At 42.8% G+C, this 23,855-nt stretch overlaps 1 protein-coding gene across 2 annotated transcripts; it reads right to left on the bottom strand.

Moving 5' to 3' along the window:
• Window positions 1–480: 480 nt before the first annotated feature.
• Window positions 481–22,963, bottom strand: SLC7A9 (solute carrier family 7 member 9). Of its 2 annotated transcripts, XM_083750518.1 has the most exons (14): window positions 22,555–22,963; window positions 18,168–18,262; window positions 14,810–14,944; window positions 11,920–12,067; window positions 10,519–10,761; window positions 9,678–9,803; window positions 9,009–9,108; window positions 7,788–7,832; window positions 6,495–6,618; window positions 6,167–6,270; window positions 5,183–5,279; window positions 4,314–4,463; window positions 3,413–3,587; window positions 481–2,306 (listed from the first exon to the last, which is right to left on the bottom strand). In XM_083750518.1, the coding sequence occupies exons 3-14, from the start codon at window positions 14,900–14,902 to the stop codon at window positions 2,242–2,244; spliced, it is 1,470 nt and encodes a 489-aa protein (XP_083606644.1). In that variant the 5' UTR covers window positions 14,903–14,944; window positions 18,168–18,262; window positions 22,555–22,963; the 3' UTR covers window positions 481–2,241. The 2 variants fall into 2 exon arrangements, with proteins under 2 accessions (XP_083606644.1, XP_083606645.1); XM_083750519.1 differs by lacking the exons at window positions 10,519–10,761; window positions 18,168–18,262; window positions 22,555–22,963 and having other exon boundaries at window positions 14,810–14,995.
• Window positions 22,964–23,855: the final 892 nt, after the last annotated feature.

Genomic DNA, 23,855 nt, shown 5'->3' with positions numbered 1-23,855 from the left:
AAAAAGTAAAGTGAAGGATCCCCAAATGACTGTCAGATGTCAGATGCACAGGCATAATTATATATAATACTCCCTTTGATATACTTCTTATTAAATTTATATGCTGCCCTTCATCTGAAGATCACAAAGCAGTATGCTTAACAAAATAATTGCTCTGTTGACAGTATTGGATAAATAGTAGCTTTTAAGATGCTATAATCTATATCCTCCAATGAGCAGCATTCTGTCACTGAATTGACAGTCTCTCTGGAAGCTGCAGGTATTAGTTGCAATGGTTCAAACACGCCCTCTGATGCCTGCATCCTAATTTCTAAATGCCCCTACTTTTTCCAGTTATATATTCCCACTCCACATTGTCAAATGTGTAACAGTACAGTGCAACAACAGTTTACTCTATAAAATAAATATGGCAGTAATTGTTATGGAAAAAGTTATTTATGCCTGTTAGAAAAGCAATAAAGAACACTCTTAAAACCAGCCTTTGCATCTTTGGAGTTTTTAGAAACTATTTATTAATTAAATAGAAAATATAATAAAAATATACCAAAGGCATTTGCAACAAGTCACAAAACAGTAATGCTGGAACTTTGACTTTTCAGAGTGCACAAGGAATCTAGAGAAGGCCAGAGGAAGGTAGGGAAAGAACGTCTAGTGTTCCATTTACCAGCAGTTCATCCCATGTTTGAAATGCTACATCTTTGGTTTTCCTGCAAATCTTTCACAAAAGTAATTTTGGAAAGCAAGATCACCACCTGCTCAGTATATTAGTCCTGACTTTGACCCCTTTGAGATTATTTCCACTGTCTCAGTAATGAGACAACAGCTGAGCACAGAATGGAAAACCTAGCTTGCACATCCCAAACCAACATATTGTGGAATCCTGACCCCAAACCAATGATAAGAGGAATGGTGGTAGCCAGATCAAAGATGTAGCTTCTTGGATCCAGCCTACACAACCACAGCCCATTTTGACTTTTACTAACTTCCCAAGAGGTAGCTGTGTTAATCTGTAGCAGCAAAGAGGCTTTTGGCACTTTTTAAAGTCGAACATATTCTGTAATAAATCTGCTTGTATTTTTTATTTAATTAAAATATATGTAACCCACTCTAGTCAAGGATTTCAGAGTGGGTACAACAATTAAAACAGCAAATCCAACTGCACAGGAGAAAGTGGATAAACAATAAAACATAGGTGACAGCTATTACAAATTAAAGCTGAGTAAATAAACAGGTTTTAGTCCGGCACCCAAATTAAAATCTGTCTAGCGGCAACTTTGTTTTAGAGGGGAAGACATTTTGCAAGTAGGGAAATAGGTGTGGCAAAAGTTCTTTTTATGAATGTTGTGATAAATCCATTAAATCTTTAAGGTGCTACAAGTCTCTTTGCTGTCTTTCTTTGGAATTATATAAAAAATGTTGATTAAGCTTTTGTCTTTGTATGCACTCCTCAAAAGATGCAGCTGTGCAGGATACTGAGGTAGAAACATGACAGAGCAAACCAAGCTAAGGCTCCCTGGGTGCCGAAACACACTTCCTATGGGCAGACAAGGATCTGCCTTTAAGCCTCCTACTGGACAGACTCCACCCTTCTAATACACAAACCATTCTGCCTGCAAAAATCTGCTCCAGTATTGAGATATTTCCCATCATCTGCTCATGTTTCATTGTGTCAAGGCAGAGTCATATTTTGAGAAGCCTCAGCCTATTCCAGTGTATTACGGTACTTTTCTTGACCTCTTCAACCGCAGGAGTCAATATCATACAAATTACGTCTAGATCACATGTCTTTCTCCCTCCCATATGTTCTTTTGTCATTTCATTTGGGTTTCTACCCTTTATAAATCTGTAAGACATTTAATATATGAGATTTCATCTTTGTGCTTCCATGTTTGTTTGCTGGTAGATGGCACTGTAATACTGTATGTTCTGTCCTTTCAGCTTGCTGAGAAAATTATGTGGAAATTCCATACCTGAAATCAAGTCCATGGCCTACAAATCCTCAGGTCTTTCCCCCCATTCAGATATTTTCTTAAGATGTTGCAAATCCCTGAATTCAATGTGTTACAAAAACGAATGCATTTTACAGGGGGAAAGAACAGAACAGTGTCTTTTTCAGGACACTCACTGTCTCACAAACGTCTCCTATCCTCAGCATTGAGACCTGTAGTTGTGGACATGGTGTATCATACCTGCTGAACCATTTCCAGGATCTAGCCTTATTAATGATGGAAAAATTCAATGTTATTCAGGAACGTCTTCTGGTGGAACTACTTCCATAAGCATCTGAAGGTGCATAGTGATGGGCTCTGAAACGCAGAAGTTGTTGAGGTCAGAAGCCTTTAGAAATGGCAATTGCACTGTTAGTACCATTTCTTTTCCTAGATCATTTCCCCTTTTGCACTTAACCACTTAGAAGCCTCCGTGTTGATTCCACAAGCCAGATTATGGGCTTTACTTTTCCTATAGCCAAACTAACATGGGTCCTGAGAATATTCCAAAAATTACAGTTTCAAAACCAGTGCTTTATTGTGATGCCTTCCACTTCTTAAGTGTACCAGGTGGTGTGTGCAATGCTGAGCACATCACATCAACTGAAAACCAATCTAAGCATCTTGTTATTTATGGAAACATCAAGAGTCTATTCAAAATCAGTATACACGGTCTTATGCTATTGGTGCTATCAGGGTAGAGTAGCATTCTGTTCTACTGGAACTCTGGTTCAATTGATTTATATTTTCATGTTTATTTTTAACTCTGCAAACTATGGGCTGATTTTGGATAACTGCTTTAACATGATGAAATTATAAGTGGTCATTTGTTGGCATGACAACTGGCAAAGTGAGGGCATCTCAGACCACATTTCAAATGGTTTCCAGGACATAATGAGCTGTAACCTTTGCTAAGTGTCAGAGTCCACTCAAAATACCAGTTGCCACAATCAAAAGGATCTATTTCCTGTGTATGTCAAACTACCATCAAGTTTCAATCTTTAAAGAAAAGATGGCTAGTGGTTAGGAAGAAGCAGGCAAAGGAATGTCTAAAATTCTTTAAAATATAGGGAGGCATAAAAAATGTCTACCCTGAAGGAAGGGGGGGAATTCCAATTGGAATGTTTTTGTAACTGGAAACACTAGCACCCATGTGTCTGCAAAGGGCAAGTTGCCAGTGCACTAAAGCATGCATTCTGTATGTAATCTCCAGCAACTCAAGTGATCTGAGGAGACCACATACCCCATTTCCGGCTCTATGAGCCTCCTCTATTCACATAATTTCCTCTTTATTGTAGCTCATGCACGCCACCTGCTCCTCTTTAAGAAGCTCTTTCCCTTTGAATCAGAGTTAAAGAGCCACACCCAGATTATTTCATCACAAACACCTATTCCCTTGCGATGGAAACCAGCCATATACTCACTTGAGATTTTTTGAGCCCAGCTGAATTTGAAGTGGATGAAAAGTACATAAAAGACAAGTCCACTGATAATAAACAGAACGCAATACAAATATGGCAGCTCGGGTGCAGTGATGATGGGTGCCAGGACCAGCACAATGGAAACAAACAGCACAAGGATGGGGATAATAAGAGGGACCTGCAAGAGAGAGTGGAGGGGTGGGAATGTAATTGTGTGTGTTGAGGAATCCCAGATTGAAGCGACCTAGCAAGGCCAAGTAATATTCTGGCTCAAGAGTCTAATGCACTCCATTTTAACAACTTGGCTGTTTCATCAGGAACAGCATACAAATGTTATTTGCCAGGCCAACAGAGGATCTGGTGGTTTTGGCAAGTCTTGCCACAGTCCAGGCATTCCACATCTTTGCCTGTTTGGGGTTCGAAGCGAGATTTTTTAAAATGCTGAATATCATGGGTGCACACAGGGCCTATTTAAAGGACAGCTGTATTTCAGTTTTCGAGTGTCCGCAAGCCTAGCGCGCCTGGCGGGAGGTCCCGCCGGGCATGCGAGGCTTGGGGCGGCAGCCTGCAGCTTGAAGCACGCGGAACCCTCCGGAAGGTGTCCCGTGCTTCGGGCAGGTGTGTGCAAGGCTTGGGGCGGCAGCCGCAGCTGGGGGGGGAATAAAAACGAGGTGCGTCCTATGGGCCGGTGCGCCCTATAGGACGAAAAATACGGTAAGTGCAGTTTCTAAATGCTCTTCAAAACGACACTACATAGAGTGCATTGCAATAATCTAACCTAGAGGCAGATCACATGTTAACCTATTTTCTCCCCCAACTCCAGCAGTAACAAAAGGTGCAACACAAGAGGAACTGCCAAACCATCCTGAACACTGATGAGAATATCTTCTGGTGGGCTACTTACACGGATAGGCCTTTCAAGATCTTTTCTTGTAAAGCGCATGACAATGAGTCCCAGCACAGTTAGACCATAGAATATCCAAACTGCAAAGCTAAAGTAGTTGATGAGGGTGTTGATGTCTCCGGGAATTATATAAATAATAGCTACTGCACCCTGAAAGCAGAATAAATGCATTAGGGAGAAGGCATTTTTTTAAAAACCTGCAGATTTCAGTGTTGGGTTTAGAGGCCTTTCAATAGAATGGTCAATACTAATTGTGGCTATGATAACTGTTAGAAAACTAATTCAGACATGCTTGCTTAGTCTCTCCAGTGACTTTAAATTTGCAGCCCTACTACATGGTTGCTTCATTATAATACAAGGCCTCCATTTGCATACAGACCCTTTTGTATACAGATAGGAAAGTTGTGTGCAATCACAGAGCTTTCAAAAGAGTTTTAATTACAGCACCAGATTGCTGAGATGTGTTTGTTTTTATTTAAAGATTTAAGATCTTATATCAAAAGCTGGAGATGAAGTGGAGGGGGTGTTATAGAGGTGTATGCAATTGCATTTTCCTCCCTCGCAGTATTACAACCCAGGGCCAGCCAATGAAGCTGAATGTCGAGAGACGCAGACAAAAGGAAGGGCTTGTTTACACAGCACATAATTAAAGTGTGGAATTTGACCTCATGGGAGTTGTGATTCCTGCCAACTTGGACAGGTTGGATATTAGACAAATTAATGGAGGATAAAAGCATCATTGACTACTAGTCGTGACGGCTATGCCCTGCTTCCAATAACAGAGGACAATGCTGGACTAGACAGGCCTTTGGTCTGATCCAGCAGGGGGTCTTATGATGCTCTTCTGACACTTCAGAAATCATACTTACATAAAAGATAATAGCAGGTGCCGGAGTTAAGCGCTTGATGCTGATGTAAGAGAGCACCTTTAACATGTGTCCTTCACGACCAGCTACGTAAGCAAGCCTGAGAAGGTAAATTATTCTCATTAGAGAAGCCATTGTGACGAGCTGACCAAGAGCAAAGTATGACAAGACTTCTGCACTTTTCATATTTTTGGTGATGCATTCAGAGAGCATTGCAGAATCTGTGTTTACCATGTCATGCCGTAATATGGGCTATGGAGAGTGTATGAGGAACTAGTTGCAACGGCTGTGGTTTGAGAAAAAACAAGATCCTGATTAAGTCCAATGTTAAAAGCATAAAAATCTGGGAAATGGAATGAGATCAGCACAACTGCCACATGCACTGTGAATAACAGGGTATGGGATTTACACCATCTGACATATACAGTACATCACTACTGTGCTTCCAATAAATGTGAGTGAATGTGCAGGTGTGATGTTAAATTTAAGCTGCTTTCCCCTCCCTCTATACCACCTTTCCTTGCACCACCTGCCAGCAAATAAGCAAAACTTAGTAGCTTGGAAATGTCAATGTGCCCTGTCTCCCGAGTGCCCCCAGGTTACTTTTAATGAGAGGATGGTGCAGACATGGGCCCCATTCAGAATGACTATGAAGTACTCCTTCACACAATGTATCACTAACATATCGAATTATTTATTCACATAATGCTAGGGCAGCTTCCACCATGAATTACTTGAAAATGATGGGAATAATTCAGAGGAAAACGAAAAATTCAGAGGCTCTGTACTTCTAATTAGCAGATGATTGGGGCAGCTGTCTGCAATATGACCTGCTTTTAAGTGTCACCTGGGCATTTGCCTGTTGGCAACTGTGATGCTCTTAACTCCAGGTACATATAAGTGCAATCTGGATTCAGGGCTGGGGGCACATCAATCAAATTTAAACTAGGGCACACTAGAATTCCACATCAGAAAGTTTTGTTTTACCTTCCAGCAGTAAAGCAAGTCCCATTGGCTGCCCCGATGGTAGAAAAAGCCACAAAGAGAGGGACTATCCAGGAAGCAGGATAAAGAACCCTGTCTCCAAATGTCTGTGGTGGAAGGAATTGAAATAATGCACATCTTTAAAACCTAGAGGTCAACCAACTGGACACGTGACGATACAGCAGTAATTAAAGATACTTAATAAAAAGCTTGCACAACTTTTTAGAGAAGCAAATTTTCCCTTGTGTAACTTAAACCACTTCCACTCTTGTTTTGCCATTTGTGAATTGTACAGAAGTGAAAAACAACACATTTTCCCACTTGGACTCACCACAGCAACAGCTGGAGACTGCAGAAGTTCTGTTGACGTCATAACCGTGAAATAGGATATATTGATCAGAACATAACAAACAGTGACCAGAGGGATTCCAATACCAATACAGAGTGGTAGATTTCTAGATAATATAAAGAGATATGCTATCAGTTACACACCCAAGCTTTTACACAATTAAAGATTAGTTGATTTACCATATAGGTTTCTGTATAAATTTGCATCTGAACAATTCTAAAGGGGGGAAATGTCAAATTTTAAATAATGAGCATTGTCTCTTATTTGAGTGACAATAACACATCTTCTAAGATGACATCTGCCACCCTATGGTCCTGATTAACACCCCCGCCCCACCCAACTTCCAGCAATAATATTTGCATTGAGAACTTAAGAACACAAGATGAGTGGATGCACAAGCAGAGCCAGAGGAGGAGCTTCCTTCCTAATGCAAATAGCAGCTTGGGTGGGAGGGTCAGCAGGACAAAGCAGTGGGGGAGGGTTAGGGGGGAAGCACCAGCCCCCACCCCGCCCCCATGGATGCTATTCATTAACATTATAAAATACATGTATATTAATTACATTTGAACATTACATCTAGTTTGGCTTTAAACAGCTGTGTATTAAGACTTTTAATTTCACTCTGTTGTTGTTGGATGCAGGGCCAGCTCTACCACTAAGCAGAGTGAGGCAACTGCCTTGGGTGGCAGATGCTGGTGGCCAGAGGCAGTTCCTCCTGGGTTCCCAGGCATTTCCCCCCTGGTGGAGGATAGAGCTGGGTGTGCCACACAGCATCTCCTATCTTGGGTGGTTCTGAAGGTCAAGACTAAAACAGCCAATCTAGTCAGCTTCCGCAGGTGGCAACCATCTTGTCCTTTGCCTCAGGAAACAAAATGACTTGGAACAGATATACCGTACTTTTCTGTGTATAAGACTAGAGTTTTTTCACTTTAAAATAAGGTTACAAATCTAGGGGCATCTTACACACAGATAGTGCATATGCCCATTTTCTAAATTTGGGGTCCCCAAAAGTAGGGGGCATCTTATACATGGGGGCATCTTATACACGGAAAAATACAGTATTTTCTCCTGACTGTATAGATGCAGTTCACTAACATGGGCCTGGTTTCAGAAAACAGCTTATTGGATTTTGTTAATGCTTTGTGAAACTTTTTGCACACTACCTTAGAAGGGCTGTACCCTGAATGGCAGGTTAGAAATCCTCGTTTCAATGGGACTGTGAGGGAGGAGGAAAAAGAAATGGTGTTCTGTCAGCTGATGCGGCATTTTTCTTACCTATAAGGATCTTTAAGTTCCTCTGTGATATAATTGAGTTGATTCCTGGAAGGGGTGGGAGGGGGGAGAAGTACCAAAATGTTACTTTGCATCCTGCACATTCTTGGGAGGAAACCCTCTTGAACTCAGTGGAATTTAATTTCCAAATAATAATAATAATAATAATAATAATAATAATAATAATAAATAATTTTATTTATATCCCGCCCTCCCCAGCCGAAGCCGGGCTCAGGGCGGCTAACAACACTAAAAGAGTTATGGGATGTAAGTATTGGTGGCAATACATATTTTTACTGAAATTATAATTCCCTTTCAACTACCAACAACAGCAACATGAAACATATCACAGAGCCAAGTAGAAAATGTCCGACTTTGATTTGTGTCCTGCATTTGCACAGAAGCAAGTGCCCAATATGGCTTTCAACAGTAATAGCAAGTACCAATAAACAATCAGGAATATATGCACCTGTTCTGTGCAAAAATAATCCTTTGCACATTAAAACATACATTAGATCAGCCTTTGGTAGCCTGATGCCCTGCATATAGCTATCCTGGACAAAAGGAAAAGCTTATCAGTTACGTTTATCTGTGACATGCTGTTTTCTATGTGCAGGGGTCTATTCTGAGGATTGAGTATGAAGGAGCTGCCATCTGCCATCTGAAATACTACAGCCCAGACACAGCCTTACCACTTCAGGAAAAAAATATGCCCTTAACAAATATGAGTCCTTCCTCCTTTTATAATACCTGGCATCCATTCACCTGCCATATGAGAAGCAACAATCAAGACCACACACCCACACCCCGACCTTTGGAAACATCTGGAGAGACCTACTGGATTAGAGATTTTATCGTGCCTATGAAGTAGTGCTTCTAGCCTTAAGAGGCTGTTAACTCCTTTTTCAAACAACCTAAGACTAGCTGCTATTGTTGGTGCCTTCCAAAGCCATCTCAGCTATTGGCCATCACTGCATCATGTGGTAGCAAGTTCCACTTGGTCTGCTTAGCTCTCCCCCAAAAAAGCGGGTGGGCTCTGTCTCCTTTCATGCCTACCAGGAAGTCACCATAAATTTAGATTTAGTATTCCCCACCCTACACTATTTCCAGGTGTGATTCTTCAGCAAGACTTCAGGTGCCAATGCTTCCATGTTTGTTAAAGTGCAGTAAAGACAGATCAAAATAAGGCATGAACTGCTAATGACAGTCATAAAATTATATTACCATCCATCATAGGCCCAGAGTCCATTATAAAATGCAAGACTAATGGTACCCACAGAAAGCGGGGGACCATCAAACGAATTGTTGAAGTTCTTTGTATTTCCTGGGAGAGGGAAAGTGAAACATGTCATTTCTTGCATCTGAGGAACTTGGCTCAGCGTCCATGAAAACTCCCACCCACCCTGATAAATCTGTTTGCCTAAGATGCCACTGGACTCTTTGTGGTTTGGGTACCATATATTCCAGATTCATTCCTCAAAGGAAAATAAGAGGTACATTGATCGCTCACCACCCAACTGACCCTCCTCAACCCCTTCCCCATTTTTGTGGTCCATCACCACTTCACTAGGGGCACTTGCCCATAGATTATTTTAAAATGTGACGGAATGTGACTTTTTAGAAACTTGAGACTTATCTTTAATGTATGTCATAAACAGCTTTTAATTTATTTAAAAGGAAGAAAATATTAAAAATATCAATAAACAGGTTCCTGCCCCCCCAAAAAGAAAGCAAAAACAAAGCAAAGCAGTTGTATCAATCCCAGTCAACTGCTGCAGATACATTATAGATAGATGATAGATGATAGATAGATAGATAGATAGATAGATAGATAGATAGATAGATATAGATAGATAGATACTGTACTGCAACTAAGACTTCAACATAACATACCTTGGGCTAGAAGAACAATCCCACTTACAATGATAATTATGACAATCACCATTTTAGCCGCAGCAAAAAAGTTCTGTACGTAGCTCGCCCACTTCACACTCAGGGCATTCACCAGAGTAATTGTAACTAAGAGAAAGGAAAGGGTGGAAGGTTCACGAGAAATGTCACCTCAACAAATAAGCTTCTGTACCTCTGGAATCTGCCTTCCCAGTTCATTTTCCTGCCAATAATGGGCTAGATGGACCAATAATCTGACCAGCTGCGTTTCACTCATCATCATGTGCACTCTTTACAGGTAAGGTAAAGGTAAAGGAACCCTGGACGGTTAAGTCCAGTCAAAGGCAACTATGGGGAGCAGCACTCATCTCACTTTCAGGCTGAGAGAGTCAGTGTTTGTCCAGAGACAGCTTTTCCGGGTCATGTGGCCAGCATGACTAAACCACTTCTGGCGCAACGGGACACGGTGATGGAAGCCAGAGTGCAAAGAAATGCCATTTACCTTCCTGCCGCAGCAGCACCTATTTATCTACTTGCCATGGCGTTAGCAGGAGCCATATATGTATTCCTAAGTTCCCAAAAGGGAGAGGGGAGTTTAACCTAGGCTTCACATGGGGTCAAGGCAGAGATGAAATTTGAACCAGGGACCTGTGATACCTAGCAGCGTCTATTCGCTTCTGTTGCGCAGCAGCTGCCTCCAGCTTGTGCCAAATTAACCCACAAATTTGCACCTGTGTAAAAGGAAGCCTATTATTTGCCGTTATCTCTGTATGCATTTGGTTTTAGGTCGCTAACTCACCCTTCCAGCTACCTTTGTCTTCCTGATCAAAAGCCAAATACTCACCGAGGGCTGCTGTTGCCAGACACTTGATAACAACTGTGGGGGGGTCACAACCCGGATAAAATGGAGCTGCTGTGTACTCAGCAAAGCTGAGGCAAATAATGGCAAAGGAACTGGGCTTGATGACGATAAGACTTGCCCAGGAAAACAAATACGCAGGGATTGGGCCAAAGGCTTCCATGAGGTACGGATACTCTCCTCCTGATTTTGTTATCATTGTGCCAAGTTCAGCAAAACACAGTGCCCCTGAAGAAAGAAATGGGAGTTTTCAAAATAACCTGCTACCGCCCCCACTGCCACAATCACCTATCTCCATTTCAATATGGCTTCTGGGGGACTCTATATGCACCTGGTCCTTCTAGCCTGTTTCAAGTCACCAGGGATTTTGTTCCTATTAAGTACATAATTTTGTTATGGTATATGGAACTAGTCAACATTTCCTTCAGCCAGTGAGTGCTTCTGTTGTGAGAAGATCATCTGGTCCCAACCAACTATAATTTTGAGTTGCTGGAGGAATGCTTTTCCCCCTCTCTCCCCCACAACCACGATTGATTATTTTCATTTATAAACACTACGCTTGTTCTCGCATTGTGTCTATTAGACACTGTCCATGACATCATCAGCGGGTGCCTTGGGACCCAGGGCATGGATAAAAGAAAAGCCAATGACAAAAAAAGTGATTTTTAGAGCCAGTTATCACATATTTATTACGTTTATATTTATCTCATTCATCCTTTCCATTTTCTTCAATACATGCAAAAACCCTGTGAGGTAAGTCAGGTTAAGGGAATACACAGAGAGCTTCATGGATGAGTGGAGATTTGAACCCTGAACACCCCCAATTCTAGTCTAACCACGACAACATGTTAGGATATGGTTGCCATATACTAAACATAGATCACTTGGTTCTTCATCACATGGTGATTTGCAAGAGACGCCAGATGAACAAAAGGAGCTTCAAAATACAGTGATACCTTGGTTCTTGAACTTAATCCGTACCGGGAATCCATTCGACCGAAATCGTTCAAAAACCAAGGTGCGGCTTCCAGTTGGCTGCAGGAGCTTCTGGCACTCAAACAAAAGCCGCGTCGGACGTTCAGCTTCCGAAAAATGTTCACAAACCGGAACACTTACTTCCGGGTTTGCGGCGTTCGGGAGCCGATTTATTCAACAACTAAGCTGTTCGAGAACCAAGGTACCACTGTAATGTAATGTGTTAGCTTTGGCTAGTATTTCCCCCAAACAAATTGTTCACCTATATCTTATATGCTAATTTCAAATGCAAAACTAGCAAATGCAAATTCATCTTTAAAGGGCTAAACAAAATAACACATAACAAGGAGCTTGTAATAAACTGGGGGCAGCGGGGCAGAGAATAAGTTGGAAAGAGCAATAGTGATTTACCTAATGTAGCAAGCACTCCACAGGCTGCCCAGATGACTAAACAGGGCCCAACTGCTCCAACATTAGCCAGAACAGACTTTGGAGAAACAAAGATTCCCGAACCAATCACTGTCCCAACAATGACACAGATTCCACTGAGCAGGCCCACCTAGGAAAAGAAATTGAGGTTAGGTGAATTCAACCGGAGTGGTTCTTTCAATCTTCTGTAGGCAGTATAATGAGGGTGGAGATGGATGGGGGACAGGAACATGGAAGCAGATGTTAACCCAAGAATATGTTAGGAAGGGTCCACTCTTATTGCAGAAACACTGCTTTAATACAACAGCTACTGCCATTTATCTTAAAGGTAAGGTAAAAGGACCCCTAACAGTTAAGTCCAGTCATGAACGACTCTGGGGTTGCGGCGCTCATCTCACTTTACAGGCTGAGGGAGCCGGCGTTTGTCTGCAGACAGTTTTTCTAGGTCATGTGGCCAGTACGACTAAGCCACTTCAAGCGCAATGGAACACCAAAACCAGAGCAGCACACAGAAACACTGTTTACCTTCCCGGCGTAGCGGTACCTATTAATTTACTTGCACTTTTTGGTGTGCTTTCAAACTCCTAGGTTGGCAGGAGCTGGGACCGAGCAATGGAAGCTCACCCTGTCGCGGTGATTCGAACTGCCAACCTTTTGATCGGCAAGCCCAAGGCTCAGTGGTTTAGACTACAGCACCACCCACGTCCCTCCATGTATGTTAGGGGGACCTTATTTTCCCAACAAACACATCTGTAGGCTCTACAGTTTATTATTATTTATTAATTGTACTTCTTAGTCACTTTTTAAATTAAAAGTGAAGTCAAAGCGAATTGGAATGTAACAAAAAAATAAAATCAACATAAAACTAAAATGAAATAAAGACTAAAAACTTTCAGAAGCCTGAGGTCAGAGTTAAGGTCTCTTCTGGGAATGACCTTGGTAAGCTGCTCTAGGAGCCTTCTTCAGCTTGGAAGTGGGGTGAAAATATTTAAAAAGAATTAAAAATACAGTGGTACCTCGCAAGACGAATGCCTCGTAAGACGAAAAACTCGCAAGATGAAAAAACTCGCAGAACAGATTAATTTTGTCTTGCGAGGTACCACTGTATATAGAATGTTACTTGTTGCCTTGGCAAGGGTGACAAGAATGTGGAGGAATAAGCGCTCAGTATTGACCATGACCATTTCTTCATATTCGGTGCCAAAGAAATACAGGGTCTGCTGTGCTGAGACTTTCAGGTGAGGTGACACCAGGAACAACTTGTGGTACAATGCAAACATTGACCAGACATTCTGGGAAAAGAGGTTTTCCTTTTGTACTTCACTGAGCTTTGTGATTATCTCCACATTTAGCAAACAACACTCTACTAATTAACTCAGGTGTCAACATCACAGAGCATTTTACTTCCCCACTTGGGGCATTAAAGTTGGACCTGACTAGACTATTCCCTGTTTTTACAACAGGACATATACCAAGTGCAACTGTGCCTCCTCTTGAGAGCGAGGATGTGTTTAAGGATGGAATTCTAAGTGTGGATGGGCAAATCTGTCAAATTTAGTGTCTCCCCCAGTTTCACATTTTCCCAGTTAAATTCAGTTCTCCTTTACTGCAGCAGCAAAAACGTGTGAGGCAGCCGTTGCAGCCGTTGCAAGTTACCAGTCTTTGCCACCACAGCAAGCGCCGTCATTCTCCAGCGATTTGACTTCAACCCCAGAAGCACACTGGCAGTGTCTCTTGAGACAGATGGATGCCAACCATGCACACCCCCCCCAGTTTACACAATTTTGCAAACATTTGGTATGAGAACTGAAACGCAAAATTCAGAGTGTGAATTTTGAAGGATAACTGGTACTATTCATGTCCTGGTTTTGGGAACTGCAAATTACCGGTAGTTAGGTCTGCATTCAAATGAAAGATGGCCAAATTTCTACCTCATCCCTAATTCTAAGCCTAATTATCCTCAGGGCAAAACAGTTAATTCCCATGTTTTGCACGGTGCACATTTTGCCGCAAATAGAATCCAACAAGGAGTTAAGCATACTTAAAACACATTGCTTTCATAAATGCTGACTGTATTGTAGTGTCTCAAGGTGAATGCCATAAGCCAGGAATGGGGAATCAGTTGTTCCTGGACTTCATTTCCCATCAGGCCCAACAAGCATAGCTGGAAATTGGGGGCCAATAACCTCCAAAGGGACACAAGCTCCCCATTCCTGCCAAAAACTATGCAAACCTATAAGCATCCAGAGGAAGGTATTAGGCATAGGAGAGACACAATTTGGTTGAGGCCACCTAACTATGCTATTGTGAGAGCCCCATTTTAGGGAGGGACTGATTAAGGCAACTTTACTTGCGCATACACTAAACATCAAAAGCATCCCTGCCCTCCCAGTATCCTGGGAATAGTGCTTTAGCCCCTTACAGAGCTACAATCCCCAGCATCCTAAACTATCTATGGTTCCCAGACTTCTGTGGAGGAAAATGTATTTTATATGTACACAGCCTCTGTCTGTGCAAAAGGGCCCAACAATTGCCACCTCAGACCTTCATTAAGTTTTAGGCAAGATCTCTAGATGCATCAGGACTTTGGTGCAGTGCTAGTGGGTCATAGTTAATCAGAGCAGTGATTTTTGCATTGCTGCTGTGAGGGCCTCTTTTTTTGTAGTTTTAGTGGCTTTTAATTTCTATTGCTTTAACTATATCTTTGAAAACCACTCTGGGATTGTATATGACGAAGCGTGGTTTAAGAATCGCAGTAAGTAAGTAAGTAAACAATAAAATGATTTTTAGAACAGAATGGAAACTATATTTGAGATCTGGGAGGCTAAGAGCTTCTAGGGCTGTTTCCAATACAATACATTACGAGTCTTGCCTCTTTCTGTAGATTCATAGATTTGCTTTTCTTGATGGGCATTTCATCAGGTTCTTGATTCGAACTTCGTTTTCTGATGCCTTCTTCATCCATTTTGCTTACTTGATGCTGATGTGCCTATTATATTAGTGAATCCTGCAAACAGCACAAAGTTAACTATGATTATATTATTTAAAAGTCTGTTTATCATTTTGACTTCAAAAAAGCAACAGGGGACCCATAGCGCTCATAACAGGGGACCCATAATCCAATCTAAGCATAGGACACTGTGATATCACCTCACTGGTCCTATGATCCCTGATTATCTAGATCACATAGCCAGCAAGAAGAACCCTGTTTTTAATGCCTGTCAAGAGGGTGAAGCAGTGTACCTTTCACTTCCACACTTACCTGTTATGGCTGATCCATTTAACTAATCTTGAATTTTGGTAGTATTCAACTTAAGAGGTACAAATGCCAATGCCTAGGAGCACTCCATTTTTTGAAACGACTGTTTGCCATTTTCATGACAATGTATGAGTAATATAAAGGTGGCTTATCTGCCTTGATGGGAGCTCAAAGGTTGGAAATGAATTTGCTGTACAAAACATGATTTGATGTTATGGATAACTTATTATCAGATAGTTTGCTGGCCAGCAGTGATCAGATGACTTTGTTATCAGTTTGCTCATTTTATATTGTAAACTTTATAGCTGGTTTGATGGTTTAACATGCCTATTTGGTGTTCTGCAAGTCTATAATGTGTTTCCTTGTTTTGCACTTGCAAAGAGAGAAATGGACATAATAAGCCCATTATGTGTTCTGAGGTCTTCCTCTCTTTGAATACATCTCACTGTATGATAAAATAGGGCAGATGGAACCGGTTTGGAGCAAAGGACCAGTGGGAGCAACAAGAGGAGACATGGGAGGGTGTGTGCATGTCTGTGTGTAAGATTTTTAAGCTTCTGGTGAAGATGGGGGTGTGGAGAGGAGGAATTGGGTACGGGATGTGGTGGGAAAGTGTCTGAATTTAACAAGAGCATCTGAGGAGGAGCAAGAGGAAAGAAAGACGTTAATCCATGGCCTCGTAAAGCAGAAGGAGTATTGTCCCTTTTCTTTTCCTATTATTCTTTCCCTATAAGGTTATCTACTTCGTGTTTTATGCTGTAAATTGCCCTGTGATCTCTTGATGAAGGGCAGCAAATGAATGAACGAATGACTTGTTTAGCTTGGAGAAGAGAAGACCGAGGTTAAACTAGCAAGCCAGAGATTAAAATAACCGCACGACACACCTACACACTGCAGCCGACACACTAACACGTCGCGTGACACACAGTCTGGAAAGCTATGCGCTAGAATATAACACAGAGGAGGAGCACAACACATTAAACTGACAGGGGAGAGAGGGCAGAGGCAGTCACAACGCAGGATGTGAGCAGCTTTCTTTGCTGGGCAGCCAGTTCTCAAAACAAGAAAGGTGCTGTTTTGCGGAATCCAGAGGCATTGCTTGCTTATTTTTGGGAACCGTCATCACAAAGACGGAGAACGTGGCCTGTGGTCTGAGCTATCATGATCTGAGAAAAAATCCTTGGGAAGAAAGTGGCCTCAGTGATGATGCCCCCGGCTCATGCCTTTTTAATATTTTTTTCTGAAGAAATAGAGGGGGGGGGGCTGCCTTTGGATAAGGATAGGAAAAGCAGGGGAAATTGTTGCTGCACATACCTGGCTCTCTCCTCCAGTTGGTGTTGCTTCCTTCCCTGGAACTCAGCTAGACTCATGTTACTGAAGAATATATATACATATATATATATTGGGGGCAGGGGGGATGGCTGCCAACTCCAGCTGCGGCATTTGAAAGTGCAATCCTAAACATGTCCACTCAGAAGCAACTCCTGTTGGATTCAGTGGGACTTACCCACAGATAAATTAAATTAGGATTGCAGGCAGTGTGGTGCGTTTGAGCGCACAGATGCATTTGCGAACTAGGGGAATTGTCACAGCCACTATGCACTGATGGCAAGCATGCAAGAGCGGATGTGGCCATCACACACCTGGGCACACCTTCACACTTTCCCTTCATGGCCAGGGCTTAGGCTGGAAGGAAGTCTTAGTTTTCTTTTAAGCCTAATTGGCGGCAGAAGGGTGATCTTCTTGGAGAGTCCAGCTGGAGTGGAAGCAGGGCAGTTCCCTCCCTGCTTACAATGGTTTTAAGGAAGATAAGGAACTTCACTCACCCACACCCACCCCAGAAAAACAACACACTATTAGGTTTTGGTGGGGGAAGTCTTATAATGGAGTCAACAGAAGGCTCTCCCACCCCAAGTCTAATTGCAGTGGGACTCCATTGGAGTAAATAAGCCACACCCCTCATAGGCTGAGGAGACCAGGGTCCAAATCCACACCCAGCCATGAAGTTCCCAGGTTGACCTTGGGCAAGTTCCTAATTCACACACGAATCTGCCTCACAGGGGTTCTTGTGTGGGGACAGTGAGGGTCACGTATGTCATCTTAAGCTACCTGGAAGGAAGGTGAGATGTAAAAAACAAAGCAAACTGGGAAATTGTGGTTTAATCTTATAGACTATAAACCAGAATAAGAACCAGGTTTACTTGACCAAAACTGCTGTGCCTGAATTGTTTTGAACAGTAAATGAAGAAAGAACAACAGAACACTTGGATGGATGGATACACCGAGTAATACAATGACAGTTCTAGCAAGTCTATTCCAAACACAGCAAATATTTATGCAAGTCTGTCTGTTAATATATATAAGCTTCTATGGTCAATTGATTTCAACAGGAGACTTTGCCACACTATTTCAGAAATTATTAAGGCAACCCTGAGGACGGTATTATGATCCCCATATTGCAAATCTGGGAGCCTGGGGGCTGAGATAAGACCACATCTAGTATGTTCATAGGACTGAGATTTGAAAGAGGCACCCCCAGATTCACAGTAATTCACTATGCATGGATTTTTATGCACACTTTGCTATACACAATACAAGGCTAGAGAACCGCATTTCAAAATTCCAAGAAGAGCAGATGTATTGAATTTCAGTTTGCTTATTGTTCCAGAAAGCTCAAACTAGGCAGGTTCATCTTTAAACGCAGACCGAATCTATTTCCTCCCCCACCCTCCTTCCCAATGAAGTGTGTATAGGATTTTAGGCTCTGAACTGCGCAGACAAATTTCACTGGCACACCAGTTGTTAACTGTTTCTCACTTAGGAGACATTTCACATGGAAGGAAAGCATGTCAACATCAAGAACAGCCCATAAATTTGTTGGAGTCAGGGGCAACCCTCATAATTATCCCTGTGAATCTTTTCACATTTTCAGCCTGGAAGCGAGAGTGGCACTCACCGTGTTTCGTGGAGCTCTTGTGTTTCACGGAGCTCTTGAGTCATCGAAACACCTTCCCTTCACTTATCTCCTCCTTCAGCAGACAATGCCCCCGACTCTAAAGCAGAATGCTGGGAAACAGGAGTCGCTTAAGTACAGAGGTTATAAACAAAGGTAATGATTAAACTAGAATGCTTCCAAGAAACATTAAGGGCCCAATTAATTTATCGGCCAAAAAAAAGAAGGTAGAGTTTTTGGTTCCATTTTGATGTTTCTCTCCCCCACACACAAACCCTGCGTCTTGCAGTTTGCACAAGCACTGAAGTATTTGACAGTGCGGCACTCATGGAGTAAGGCGCCAGCAAATTGCAGGTTGCCGTAATTTTATAAGACATCAAGGTCTTCATGCATGATTAAAAAACAAAAGCAAAACCCACTGAACTTGGGGGAGAGATCATTTGGCATTTCCCACGACTACAGCTGCAGCTCAGGGCAGACAGGGGCTTCTCAGAGACTCTGAGGCAGTATTGGAGAGCGGTCATTATCCGCATGGTACGCATTTGGCCAGGGCAGCCCCAAGACATTATGCTGCCCAGAGGGAAGGACAACATGGCACATAGAGGAACTGGATGAACTGGCAGCTGGGTTTTATTTCAGCCCTGGCAATGGGACAGCCCCCTCCTCCACCCCCCCTTCAGGGCAGCAGGCTGGCTTAAGGGCCACAAGGCAGGATGTCCAGAACACAGAGCTCTGTTCAACCTTGAGGCTGCCCTCTGTCTCCCAACATTGGCTCCCATAAGGTGGCTGCCACATTCTACCTACTGGTAGGGCCAGTCCTGCATGTTCCTCCTGCATTTCATAGCTATTTGGCCCTATTTACCACCCACCCACCCACACTTTCCTTAACAAACAATCAGTCCCCAAAAGCCTATCAGAATAAAACCATCCTCACCTGCCGGCAAAAGAGAAAGGAGCTTCTCGTGGAAGGAACTGTGGCTGGGTACAGAGAACCAGTTTGGGCAGAATGAATCTGCTTTGGTGCGATTGTCTTGGGTATGTGTTAGGTTGGCCCATGGGAACATATATTCTCCCCCCACCCCCATGAGATCAGGATATAATTTGAGATGAAATATATACAGTGGTACCTCGGGTTACATACGCTTCAGGTTACATGCGCTTCAGGTTACACACTCCGCTAACCCAGAATTAGTACCTCAGGATAAGAACTTTGCTTCAGGATGAGAACAGAAATCGTGCTCTGGTGGTGCGGCAGCAGCAGGAGGCCCCATTAGCTAAAGTGGTGCTTCAGGTTAATAACAGTTTCAGGTTAAGTACGGACCTCCAGAATGAATCAAGTACTTAACCCGAGGTGCCACTGTATATAATCAAAGCAAAGTGCATGGAACAGATGCCAATATATCAGAATACTTTGCTTGCATTGTTCTAGTTTGTTTGTTTAAAAAAAATATTATTTCTTCACTATTCTTAGGGTTCAAACACATCTGGCAATGCTAGTCCTATGGCATGGATTATATGAACCAGGAATGGCATGGTTAATGTTTGGTCTCCTTGGTATTTACAGCACAAGCATGCTCCTCTTTAGGCATCCCTCTTTAGATCCGTTGCTGCGTTAGCAACATCTCAAAGCTGCTTCTTGAGAAGTAGCTAGACTGCAGGAGTCGTTTAAAAATATTGCTCCCTCCCTCAAGGACACTCCTATCTCAGTTTCATCTCTTCACTGCCTGTTTCCCGCCTTTAATCCCAGGTTACTGTTTGATGTACTGTAAAAGCCTCTTTTACTAGCTGTGCTCTGAAATAACTAGACCATACCCAGGGGTTTCAGAGGAACAACGCAGGGGCGAGAGAAAAATCCTAATGTGAGACTGCTTATTTTGTACTTCCTGAACCAATACATAAACTAAAACCCAGGTATTATTATTTTTTAAAACACACATACACACACACACACTTATGTGGATTTTGCAATGCAGCTATCCAATCAGAAATCACGTGAAAAAGTATATATTAGGCAAAAATCACATATAAGAAGTGTCTATTACCCACATCATCATGGCTGTCTATGTTCTGGAGTTCTCCAGGTGTCTTGGCCATCTAGTTGGGGAGGTGGTGTGAATCACTGCACAAGTGCCAGGACAATCACCTCCCCCTTCAGCCCCTCCAGGGAGGCTTCATAAGGGGCAAGAGGCTATCTGCTCACCCTGTTCACCAGAGGGCAGTGCCATACTCGCCATGGCGAGCCTGACAAGCAGAATTGTTTGAGCCTGCTGGCAAACAAAAACATCAGACTCTCATATTTGCAACTCCAGGTTGGTTCTTATCCATGGGACACTGGTGAGCAGCCAGCTTTTTAACTAGGAAATCTCTGTGGCAGAATATAAAGCTATTGCAAACGTGCAAAAAGGAAAAGCTGTACAGGATTTCACAATACATAAAGGAACACTGCTCTGAGGCCTAAATTGAGTAGTAAAGACAATCTGTAACAAAGTTCTGTTGTATCGATGTATTTCTTTGAATTTTAGCTTCTGGTGTTATACTGAATTTTTTAAAAATGATTTTATTCTGTTTAATGTACACCATTTAGAGACATTGCATATTCATATGTACATAAAACTTATTAATGATATATTAATCAATGCTGTAATGTGGAACATAGCTGAAAATTGCCTGGAAGCTCAACACAAGGTGCCTTTCAGCAGCGGCTTGATGTGCTGGGAGATCTCTGCTCCTGGGGGGGGAGGCAGACACAGTTGATAACCTGCAGGCACCAGGTAAACATTATGCTTTAAAAAGTGTTTTCCCTTGCTCAATCCCTTCCTGCAGATAAACTTGGGAGAATCGCCCTCTTCCGAGCTTTGCTTTGCAAGAGACAAAGCTTCCCAAGTTGCATTCTGCACATATTTAGCATTCTTGTTGTTCTGAGAGTCCTTAATTCACCTTAGGCTGCAGATAGTTTCAGAGGCAGCTGAAGATACCCAGGCTACCCAGATGTTGTTGTTGGTTTTTCTTTACCTTAAAGTGGTCAATGATGCTATGCAGGAACGGGGTTGGTTAATTGAAGCTCACAGATGTATGTTTGCAGTTTGACTTACTTAGCTGCAAACCTGTGGTCTCTTGACTATTTGACTAAATTTCTGCACTGGGTGCAGGAAGGGATGTGATAAGATAATTGATTATTTGACAACTGTATTTAGTATGCTGCTGGTGAGAGACACGGGTGGCGCTGTGGGTTAAACCACAGAGCCTAGGACTTGCTGATCAGAAGGTCGGCAGTTCAAATCCCCATGACGGGGTGAGCTCCCATTGCTCAGACCCTGCTCCTGCCAACCTAGCAGTTCGAAAGCACGTCAAAGTGCAAGTTGATAAATAGGTACCGCTCCGGCGGGAAGGTAAATGGAGTTTCTATGCGCTGCTCTGGTTCACCAGAAACGGCTTAGTCATGCTGGCCACATGACCCGGAAGCTGTACGCCGGCTCCCTTGGCCAGTAAAGCGAGATGAGCGCCGCAACCCCAGAGTCGGTCACGACTGGACCTAATGGTCAGGGGTCCCTTTACCTTTACCTTATGCTGCTGGTGAGGAATGATGGCTTGCAGTTTTTGACTGTTATGTTTTCAAAATTAAAACTAAGCAAAGATATTGTGGACAACCTTTTATTTCTACGCTCCAGTCGCTGTGCACACTCTGTGTTGTCGAAAAAGTCCAGCAGTTGTTAGACTCCAGCTCCTATCACCCCTGATTATTGGTCATGCTAGCTGCAGCTGTTGGGAGTTGAGTCCAACAGTATGTGGAGGGCTGTCCAAGTTTCTCACCCCAGCCCTGGATTTTTAAAATGCCTCCAGTGTTGACATTCATACACTTTTCTTAAGAGACGTTCAGAACTTCTGTGTTTTAATTCGTCTTCTTTATCTGTGTGTCCAGAACTAAAGTTAAATAAAATAGGTTGGAGGCTGCCTAGTTCTTAGAGCTAGGGAAGCCCAACAATAAAGCTTGGCTTTGCAAAGGTGAAATGTAAAAGGAATATTAGAGTCCATGTCTATAGCTCAAGGACAATCTTAATTCATTCATACGCACTTTGGACTCCCTCCAGGGCTAATCCTTGAGCATGATGAGAATGAAGTTCAACATTCTGAGATAGGCGCAACATGTTCAATGCAATATTTCCTTATAACTCTATGGTCTATTGCAAGCAATTACATTAGTCAGGAATGGAATAAATAGTTCTTGAACACAAAAGGACAACACACCCAGATTGTGGTAGCTACCTGCTCTGAACCTACACAGTTGAGCTATAAAGGCAGCACCGATGCCAACAAGCACAGAGTCAAGCCAGTATCTTGCTAATCTCTCAAGGTAAAGTGCACAATGAGCTATTGCCAATCAGCATAATAATTTTTAAAAAGTTACCTCCGTGTAAGTCCTTCACACAGTTTAGCAATCTAAACTATGGAAGTTGCTTCCACAAGACGCACTGTTGTACACCAATTTAGTTTCGGCATGGGACTAGGCAAAAGATAAGGCTAATCGGTTGCTACTAGTCATGGTGACTAATCATGGTGACCTCCAGCACCAGAGGCAACAGTTTCAGAATCCCAGTCGCTGGAGAACACGATTGGGAAGGAGATGATCTCCCCTCACCTCCTGCTTGTGTGCTCCCCAGAAACATCAAGTTGTGCCCTGTAGGAACGGAATGCCAGACTAGCTAGGCCTTTGGTCCTATCCAGCAGGACTCATCCTCTATGCTTTCAAGAATTTCCAGGCACTAACTGCAAGTGGGCTTGCTGTCCCAAGTCGTGTGTGCTGCATCTTGGCTCTATTGTCTGAGCCATCTGCTTACAGGAAGGCCCTGCAGCCCTATGGCTTCTTCTGCTGTTGCTGCTGGGAGACCACCACTGTCTCTGCTCCCCTCCCTCACAAGCCACCTCTGCACAGAGGACTGTCCTCCAACAGCCTTCCAAACAGAGGACACCTTCAAAGTGTGTCTGTCCTTCAAAGTAGACCATCCTCTGGCAGCGCTTCGAACACCCACCTGTCCTTTGTAGAGTAAGACATACAGTCCACCTTAGGGAATGAGTGGGATCACTTTAAGAGAACAGATTTGAGAGGGAGAGCTTGTTGGGCTCTTACAACAGAAACAAAGAAGCAGAAAGAGTTGCGTGGCACCTAAAAGAGAAGGTAGCATGGCAGATTTTTTTCATGGGCAGAGCCTAGTTTGGCAGATGCATTAAATGTTGTTCTCAGTTGGGAGATTCTGGAGCCAAAAAACCATGCCCTACAAGAGATAGAGACATTTCTGTGCAAGAGCTCAGAAGCCCATTTATCTCAAATGGTCTCTGTGCTTATTTTGTATACATTTCAGCTTTGCATCAATTTGTCACAAGTCTGTCCCACTGTTTAAAATTAGTTCTCTGAGCCCTTCTATAGATATCTAGGTCAACTGAGGACAACAGATCGTACTTTTGATGAATGAACAATATTCCAATCTCTTCTGCCATGTGGTTTTTTTAAAGACTTCACAACACTCCCGTTTCAAGAGGGTAGGTGCTGAGGTTTTGATTAAAGTGCAAGGAGCAAAAGTCACAGCCCATAAGGATATCATGGGAAATAAAGCAAGAGAAGAGGGTGTGAGCTATAGCAGGGAGAGCTTTAGTCATAATACTCCCATCATGTGAGGACAATTAACAGATACCTGCTGGAAAAGGTGCACG

Source organism: Podarcis gaigeae, assembly GCF_964106915.1.
Source record: "Podarcis gaigeae genome assembly, chromosome: 8".
In the NCBI taxonomy this organism is placed as follows: Eukaryota; Metazoa; Chordata; class Lepidosauria; order Squamata; family Lacertidae; genus Podarcis; species Podarcis gaigeae.
The sequence above is the reverse complement of the archived record's forward strand: the minus strand, read 5'-3'. Positions and strand labels throughout refer to the sequence as shown.

Coding starts and splice junctions, on each gene's coding strand:
- SLC7A9 (XM_083750518.1), bottom strand. CDS start 14,902: ATGGATGAAGAAGGCATCAGAAAACGAAGTTCGAATCAAGAACCTGAT. Junction 7,833..9,008: donor CTCTGGGCCTATGATGGATG/GTAATATAATTT, acceptor CACCCCTTCCAG/GAATCAACTCAATTATATCA. Junction 2,307..3,412: donor CTGGGCTCAAAAAATCTCAA/GTGAGTATATGG, acceptor TCTGCGTTTCAG/AGCCCATCACTATGCACCTT.